Below are 10,000 nucleotides of genomic sequence, written 5' to 3'. Positions count from 1 at the left end.
CCCTAAACTGTACAAAATCCCCAAGCTCTCTGAAGCATGTTGTACTGAACTTTTGTGCTCTATTAATCTTTGTGAGATGAATCTACCTGTCTCTCCAACGTATATTTTATTACAGTTACTGCGTGGTATCTTATAAAACACTAGCAATTGCTTTTTTTATTTTAAATATATACATTAATGAGAGAACTCCCAACGGATTTGGGGTAATGAAAAATAAAAGGATTGTTAAATTTAAGGTGTTCAGTTGCATTTATCATCATCTCAACTTAAGGAAGTTTTATTTTATCATTAAAAATATACTTGTTTGTTATTTTTGGGACCTCTGTTGTATATTTTGCTTGCTTTGTTCATAGCCTTTTGAAATTTAGGCTGTCATGCCAAGTACTGGATAACGTCTACTCATTTAGTGCTCAAGACAGTGAAACAAGGGAGTTGGAGTGTTTGAATGGCAAGATAATGAAATTCAGAAAATAAAGGCGATGAAGTAAGGATGTACAATGTGGAACTGGGAAAAATCCCACAGTTGCACTTCGAAGAAATAGTTAGGAGAGATTGGACAGCTTTGACAGCAAACCTGAAAAATGGATGTAAAAAGCTAAAATGTGGGTGCAGTTAGAGGCCAACTGAACAATGCAACCACCCTTAAGTAACGGTTACAGCTCAATGAACTGACGACACTACCCGCCTATAAGGTCTTTAATTTTGATACAACAGGCATATCTTCCTTGTTCTGTTACTTTTCATATTGCCAAACAACTTACCCAATCAATTTTGACCAGGTTAAACTGCAAAGTGCATCCAAAAAGGTATATACTAAACATTTTTGGTCTCTGAGCAATGCAAGTTACAAGCAAAACCCCCGTTTCCTCTTCTTATAAATTACTGTAAAAAAAAAGCTCATACTTTTCTCTGTCTCTGGACAACTCTTAACTGAGAATCCTTACAACTAGAGAGGTATTAACTACTAATTCATGAACTAAAAGAAAAAAAAGTTACTAGAATATGCAAGCAAATCCTCTACTACTGTTCCCCCTACAGACTTAAAACACCATTTTCATCATCTTGGAGCCCTTAAACTTTATGCACTTCTAAAAGTTTATAAGACATTCTTTTCCCTCAAAAATTGGAACACTTTCCTTAGTCTTTGTTTCAATACTTCTCTAAGTACTCTTTGCTAATAAAGTAAGCTATCTATCAATTATGGTAAACTGATTACCCCTTATATCAATGTTTAGCTGTGAGAGAAAAGTTGATTAAGGACTTCATACACCTCTACTCATTCTTATACACTTGTAAAATGCTGCAATCCTTCATGATACCTGAGACAGCATTAGCTACGATGTAATAATGCTGATAGCACCAACAGAACATTAGCAATAAGCATGATTGAGCAAAATCATCAGCAAAAATATTGTAATACCAAAAACACAAAAAATAATAATAATCCTTACCTTTGGAAAAGGACTATTATCTGGACTCAGTTCCGACACACAAGGCATAGTGCAAGGAGACTTTCTTGGCACAGCATTACGAGAAGGAAGTGCAGGGGCTGCTGCACTGGCTAAATCCAGTAGGAACATAGCATTGTTCCTCATTATCACATGTGTTTCCAACATTGGGAGGGGTGACAAGAGTTTACTGTTTGATTTTCTTTTGACTTTTCCTCCATTACTACACTTGCTACCAGAAAAGTGTCCATACTGTCCTTTGTGCCTATTTCGACAACTTAAGCACATGTGAAAGCAGCCTCGAACTATCTCACCACATGGCTGAGTCACACGGTCTTTAGTTGGGAAAACTTTCCACCTAGTCCCTACATAACCACAGCCCTTTGAGGATCCCCCACAGCCTGGGTGTGCTGTTCTGAAGTGTTGCTCTGAACTTTCAGAGGGAACGTTGGTACCACAAAGTTCACAAACACCTTCTTCATCCTCACCATCAACACCAAATATTGAAATTCCTACAGAGGATGACTTTTTCTTATGCTTTTTCTTGTCTCTCTCACTTCGATCTTTCACTTTATCCATTTTCTTGAGTCTAGCTGGAATGGTAGGTGATGGGAGGATTATCTGCTGAGCAACTGCTTTTAAACAACTGGAGGTCAATTCCTCCCAAAGTAGCACCACATGATAAAGAACTGGAGGTAGATCTGGAGTTTCTGGCCTACACCCAACCCCCCCTCCACCTCCCTCCATTACAGTTGCTAACTTCTGTCCCTGAATTCCCTGAGAATAACTAGCTCCAGTTGCTCTACTGGCTGTCTCTTCGTCACTTGTATCACTGATATGGGGCACTTCATTGATATTAGCATTGGTTCCAGTTTTCAAAAGGTCTTCAGTGTTCTGTAAAGTTACATTATTTAAGTAAGTATATGTACTAACTTCAACAGAATGTCTTTGTCGAGCTTTTTGTTCCTTAGTTAGTTTTTCTGATTTTGGTGCTGCATTTGTTCGTGGTTTCCAGTGAAATGTGCCCTGCTTACTGAGATCAGGATGAAATTTCAAATATGAAGCACATGCCATGGCATCATGAACAATTCCTTCATGCCACAGAAAAGCTGCAAAAATGGCACGCATACACTCTGCAACAGAAGGACTCATTGCTTCTTTCACTTTATCGCGGCTTGGACCTGGTTTTTCCCTTTGCGTAGGTACTGGAGAGACTGCTCTATCGCGTTTACTCCGATGAGGTTTCCCGGACCTGTCTTTCCGTGTCATTTTAGGAGACAATCTTAGATTTTCATCTCTTGACCCTGTTGACCCAATATTGAATTTTACAGCTTCTGGACTAGTTTGAGTTGCTGTTTGCGTAACAGTTTTGGGACTTGTACTCAAGGGCTCCTGTCAATAAGGAAAAAATTATTAGCTGACTTATAAGGTTATATCATAATAATATGAAGTACAGTCACTATACGAACATTATCACTCTTAAAAAACATGATAAAGATGTCTTCATTTATTGTTTTTAAAGGCATTTCAGTTTAGGAACCACAAAATCTAGTTAATTGTCACACAGCTAAAACTGTACAGTAAAAGCTTTTACTAAATAAACATTCAAATAAATTTTCTTTTATTCAGTCAAGATGAGTAAAACATATTTTCCATCAAAATAATGTGCCACTCAATGAAATATAACTTTCCTCAATGATAATTCTGGTAAAAAACTTCTGCACATCCTCAGCATGAACAAGTTAGATAACTGAATCAAAATAAAAATATCTGTTCAATCAATATCACGGAAATAGGTTTTACAATCAATCTGGTGACTTGACATATAACTTATTAACAACAACACCCTCATACTAACATTAAACCTCAGTAGATTACTGTATATATAGCATGAAATAATTTTAATGTCATAAATATTTGCAGAGAATAGCTTATTACACAGCATGTTATTCACCCATTAAGGAAAACAAAAATAACTAACCTAACTGGAATTGCTTAAGGCACATACAAGCAGTGAAATAAGGAATTCATAGAACAGCATTACTTGAACTCATTAACACTAAACACTGTCAATGAGTTTACTAAGAGTTTTTTCTAGACTCATAAGTCAGAACAACTCTGATCCTTCCCGTTAAAAAACATTCAACTAATCTGAAATTGCATCCAAAGGAAATACGATCTGAGCTGATTCACTTATCACAAAAACTTAAGTATTGTGACCTCACCTATCAAACTCACACAGGCTGACATATTAGCTGGTTAAATTTAATCTTATCTGACTGGAGTTGGCAGCAACCAAAGATTATAAGTTGAGGTGCTCTATATAATAATCAAATGTAAAGTTTGATATCGTCACAACACCAGTCCATCTGATTTGCTGATTGGGCTTAGTGCTTACAAAGTTGAATACAGTACTGAGATTTCCTGAGAAGTGAGTAAGGCTTGAAACATGCTGAATCAGCCTTGGTCTTGTATTGTGTTCTAGTGATTGCTGCAACCCTAGCCTCTTCTTGGCAGTTTGTGTTTGCCTGACATGCAACATGATGGAACTTACTGCTCTTGCTGCACTCCTACACTAGTTACTAGGTTGTTTCTTGTATTTGGGTTTTGTGTGTGCTTCAATGAGGAATCTGTCTGCATAAAGGGTAAGGTAGATGCTTAGTCGCCAAATAAAGCTGGAGGTCCTGAATAAGCTTGAGCATGGGTTTACTTTCTGAGTGGGACTAAACCAAGATGATGTTCCACAACATTGCAAGCTCCAATGGCAAGCTTCGGCCCAGCATCCAAAACACAGTCAACAAGAGCACTATGATGACAGAGCAAAAGGTCATGTCTTGACCTAAGTACAATGAGGCTGATGGGGCCACCCATATCAGTGGTATCAACCAGAGAGTTCAGATGGTGTGATGGTTTGTGACACAAAACTGCACAAGACTTCTTAGAAGTTTACCTGTCTGAAAGGGTTTAATATTCAAGGTTTGAGAGCTGGCTATTCTGGTTTAAACTTAAACATTGTGTTATTAAGTGTAAAATACATCACAAAGCTTTGTCTATTTCAGAAGAATGATTCAACAAATTTTCAAAGCATTGCTCATATATTTTTGAATGACAAGTAAGTGCTTATCTGTTTCCAGATCTTTAACACTTATATGAATGTTGCTTGTTTTACCATTCGGTGGCCACTAATACCTTGGCTGATGAGTCAGACTAATACCTTGGCTGATGAGTCAGAGGAGAGGTTATGTGATAAAAAGCTTAGCAAGCATTGTGTCTATGCTTTATGTTCTGTACACTCATGGAACCCTAAGACTGAAACGATATGGTGGATAAGCTTTGCAACCACTGAGTCTTTCTGGGATGATGGATAGGATTCCTGTGATTTGGTATTACCTTTCAAGGCCTGGTTCATACCCCTTCAAAAGACTGGTTTCATTTCTAGTTCTGCAAGGCAGGTAGCCTTTATCAAATTTGCAAAATTGGTACTGCTCAAGATCAGGTAGTGGCTCTCCTACTCATCAACAATGTGTACCCTACCAAGACAAGAACGGTATATGTATGTCTTTTCGCTTAAAACGCAAAAGCTGCCAAAAGTATGTATCTAGAAATTCGAATTAACTGAAAAAATAAACTGTAAGTCATTCAATATCCAATGAGAGCAGGAAAGACTTTAGAAGTAAAAGCAAATTTTACAGATGAAGATAACTGCTGCTTTCAAAAGCTTACTGAAAAACTATATTAATTAGGACTATTCCAGCCAATTATATGCCAAAAATAAGAATAAAAGAATGAAGAAAAACCATCCTTTGTCACTGATACAGTATATAACTGATAAGGATCCCATCACATTAATCCTATCATACATAATGCTGCAGTTTGAATTTTTATTTTATTTTGTAATACGATTACAAAATTAATGAAGGACTCATAGTGGATTAAGTCTAATGAACAGTCTTTCAAAGACTCGAAGTAGATCATTCATAATGAGAAATTGTAAAAAAATTCATACAGAAAATTCATCAAATAGGATTGATCACTAAAGGGTTTGTGTGTGTGTGTGTGTGTGTGTGTGTGTGTGTGTTACAGAGAGACAGAGAGAGAGAGATTGTACGAGACTAAGTAGCCAAAAGTCCTTGACAGTTCTTCTGAATGCATTTTTTGGGCACTAACCTGAAGATCAGTATTTTAAACTGACTTTGTTGGTTATCATGCATTTACACAAACTGTTGGCTGCTCTACCAGTGATAAACTTGCACACATTCATAAAATTATGCAACACATTCAGGATACAGTTTATTTTAGGAGGACAAAATTGATGTCATCATGCGCTTTAACCACTTTTCACTAAAATAGCAACTTGGTGCTCAGTTCATTTACCCATAAGCTGTGTAAAATTCTAATAAAAATACTTTTAAGAGGTTTGTAAATTACATAGATACATTGACAATTAAAATTCTGATTACCAGTGCACTGCTTTCTATATATTTGAGAAAACTTTTGGCATTCACATAATTCTATTTAAACCTTCTTGGTTCATTTCTATTTAATTTACATTCACTGCACCGACATTACTAACTATAGATATGACTTAAAACCCTTACATACACAAAAAGAATACATATCTAAGGAAAATCCTCAAAATGCAATCGTTCTTATTCTTGTATTTGGTATCAAATATAACATTTTATGACTACAGAAATCTGTGAAAATAAACCTGGGTAAATGAGGAAAAAAGAATTCTCCAAACCCTTCAAGGAAACTGATACAGTAGTAATTAATGGAAGCTCACCCTTCTTGGAGTACTGGGCGTTGATGTTGGAAGTGATGATATACTTGGAGAATGAGACATGTCTTGTGTAAGGCTTGAAACAAATGCACTGGTGTCACTTAAGGAGTCATTTGCGCTGCGTATTGCAGAAGGAGGGCTGCCAGCAGCCCTGTCAGCCACAGTGCCAGTACCTGATACAAGTGGAGATACACCAGCAGCACGTGGAGAACTGTGTAATGGCGAACTACTAGCACTCTCTCTACCCCGACCTGAGGAATGATTAACATAATTATAGAGGTCTTTTGAGAGGCTAAACACGTAACAGTGTCATGATAGACAGTAGTCACATGACAATTATGAAGCAGAGATTACAATTTCTAGAAATGCATCTTATAGTCAAAATATCTTATTTAAATTACGTTTTGACATACAATATTTTGTAAGGACTTTAAGCATTTGTTCGTAACGGTGAAAAAATTATTCCTTCCCACGTTAAACATTCTGATTAAAAAATCAAATGTTCTGACAAAACTTCGCTGACAACATAATTTCATTGGCATCCATGTGCTAAATGAACACAATTTATCCACCCTTAACACAGGATACTCTCAAGTTTGTGTGTAATCGGAGTTTAAGGTTTAACCTTTATTATTTACATTAAAACTGTGCGAAATAAATCTATGGAAATTTCAATGTTACATGAATGAAGCTCTGACCATCTAGCTCCTCTTCATACCCTTTAATTAATGCCTGAGCACACAAGATTCACTCTCACTCACTCCAGTAGCTCTCGGGCCTCTTGGTGACCCATGGCCACTTGCACCAGACCTCTCCAGTTATTCTCAGGATCCTCCAATCCCAATTCTCTTTGATCTCTGAACACATTACCTTTCCATCTCATCTTCGGTCCCTCCCCCAGCCCCCATAGTCTTCTACCCTCTATTTGATCCTTCAACAACCACTTGAGGCAGTCTGCTCTCTTCCATTCTAAACACATGACCTGCCCAACGTATTCTGTGCGATCTTATATAGCCAGTTATTAGCGGTTGTCTGGTTAAACCTCTTATTTCTTTGTTGTGTCTTCTTCTCCAAACACCTTCATTTATAGCATAAATGGGACCTGTCATTCTACACAAGATGTTGTTTTAAAAAAACAGTAGTCTGTGTTCTTGACATTTAGTCAGCATCCACATCTCACAGCCATACAGTGGCCTGATAATAGTGTTGTAAATTCTTAACTTGGTAGGCAACGTGATGTTTCTTCTCTTTTCAAGATGATGTAGACTGAAACAGCATCTATTCCTCGCTGTAATTCTAGCCAGAACATCTCTCTCCTCATTTCTAGATGTTAACACACTTCCTAAATATTTAAATTCCCTAGTGGTCTCTATATCTACCATATTTTGCTGTTGCTGTTGTTGTTGGTTGTTCCTTGACAATCGCATAATTTTTGTTCTACTTTCACTGACCTCTAGTCCCAATGGCAGCAACTTCTTTAAATGGTACATACAAATGTTCTACATTATATTTTGTATATCCATATCTATGAAATGAACATCAGCTACAAATGCAAAGACTTTGGCAACTGTGTCTCTAAAGATGACCACACCCCCAACTTTCTCAATAATCGGAATGATTTTCTCTAAAATTAGATGAAACAACATTGGAGATACAAGGCATCCCTGTCTCAAACCTGTTTTAATTTAAAAACATTCCGTCTTTTTCCTTCTCACCTGGACGCATCTCTTACTATTCCAATTGTATACTTTTACCAAATTTACAAGCTTTTCTGGTATACCATATTCCTTCATAACATTCCATATTGATGGTCTAGGTATGCTATCATTTGCTTGTTTAATTAAAGTCTACGAAAACTTGCCACATATCTCTGTTATACCCCTAGTGTTTTTTCATTATCTGTCTAATAATAGAAATCTGGTCAATTGATGATCTTACTTTTTTGAATCCACATTGATATTCACCAAATGCTGTCTCTATGTACGGCTCTAAGAAACTTTGCCATGGGAGTGTTATCTTTTAAAATGCCAGGGCCAAGCCTGGGTACAAGAGGAGGGTTGACCATATGTTTACCGCCCCTGCCTTGTAAAAAGCATATTGTTACACAAGATTCACCACAGGTAAACATTCATAGTTCGTGGAAAAAGAAATGAACTTGATACAAAACTATTCATACTAATCATATGGATGAATTAGCAAAAACTTTAGAACCAGTAATTCTAAATATTTCAATAATATGCAATACAAGTTCCACTTTTCCTATGCATCACTAAGATGGAGGGATAACCAAATTTAGCTTTACAAAATCACTGACTTTGTTGCATGATGAATAGCAGTGAATGCAACCAAAAATGTCTTATTTAGTCATGTCATTCTCCTGTAGTCAAGTTATTTACATCAATATTTATTGTCCTTTCAATAATCATCTGATAAGGGTACCAACTTCTACAGATTGGAAAAGTCTAAGATTCCAATGCATGCTCTAAGTCCAAAATAAATTATAAGTGAGAGTCTTTCTGAGGCTATTGCTGATCCAGATATGTGGTGGAAAAGTATATGATCCCAATGCATACTCTAAGTCCATCGTAAATTATGTGAGTGTCTTTAAAGCTGAGGCCATTGCTGATCCAGATATGTGGTACAAATGACCTATTGCTGACAAGAAAGTTGATTTATATAATAATACTGTAGAAATCCTTAAAATTCAAGTTTGAAAATGTAAGCTTTTTAAAGTAGAGGGGTTCAATCAAATCATATTCACAATATGCCTACTAAGAATGAGTTTGCCTACATTTCTGAAATTTGTTTCAATTTTGTTTCTATGTGAACAATACTTATTGTGCTACCTCCACGTAACTGAATCATTTAATTGTTTTGATAAAGCACAATTCTTTATTTCCATTATGCCCATATTTTGGATGTATACAGTATGGAGGTTATTTGAACTTGCATAAAACACACACATACAGTATTTATATATATAAATATATAATATATATATATATATATATATATATATATATATATATATATATATATATATATATATATATATATATATATATATATATATATATAATGTGTGTGTGTTTATACAAATTAAAATACCCAATATGCTGTATAGATCAAAATATGTCATAATAGAAATACAGTAGATAATTGTGCTTTATCAAAACAGTTAAATAATTAAGTTATGTGGAGAGTGCACAAATTGTATTGTGTTTTATGAATAAAGCACACTGAAACAAAATACAGTATAGGCAATCTCATTCTTAGTAGGCATATTGATAATTGATTTGAAGGAACACCTCTACTAGACAGCTTATGTTTTCAAACTGATTTTTAATGATTTCTACAGTATTATTCTATAAAGCAACTTTCTTGTCAGCAATAGGTCATTTGAGCCACACACACACATATATATATATAATATATATAGTGCATCCTCGACTTACGGCGGGCGATCCATTCCAGCACCGTGCTGTAAGTTGGTTTTTTGAGGTTATCGGCACTTTAACAGTGCCATAACTTGATGTTGCATCAAGTTACAGCGCTGTAAGTGCCATTAACTTGATGCCTATTCTTGCCATTAGCACTGTCAATGGCACTTACAGCGCTGTAACTTGATACAACAACATGTTATGGCACTATAAAATGCCGTTAACAGTGCTGAAAAAGCGCCATAAGTCGAGGATGCACTGTGTGTGTGTATATATATATATATATATATATATATATATATATATATATATAGGTTGACCATTACTAA

The 10,000-nt window shown here is 35.8% G+C and overlaps 1 protein-coding gene across 1 annotated transcript in view; it reads right to left on the bottom strand.

Moving 5' to 3' along the window:
* The window catches only part of hiw (highwire), a 1,788,684-nt gene that overhangs the window by 414,553 nt on the left and 1,364,131 nt on the right, over positions 1 to 10,000 (bottom strand). Inside the window, 2 exon segments of the mRNA XM_067112237.1 lie at positions 1,452 to 2,840; positions 6,235 to 6,482. Coding sequence (XP_066968338.1) covers positions 1,452 to 2,840; positions 6,235 to 6,482 — 1,637 coding nt within the window.

The sequence above is a fragment of the Macrobrachium rosenbergii genome, chromosome 2, assembly GCF_040412425.1.
Source record: "Macrobrachium rosenbergii isolate ZJJX-2024 chromosome 2, ASM4041242v1, whole genome shotgun sequence".
NCBI classification, from domain to species: Eukaryota; Metazoa; Arthropoda; class Malacostraca; order Decapoda; family Palaemonidae; genus Macrobrachium; species Macrobrachium rosenbergii.
This window is presented reverse-complemented; position numbering and strand designations above follow the sequence as displayed.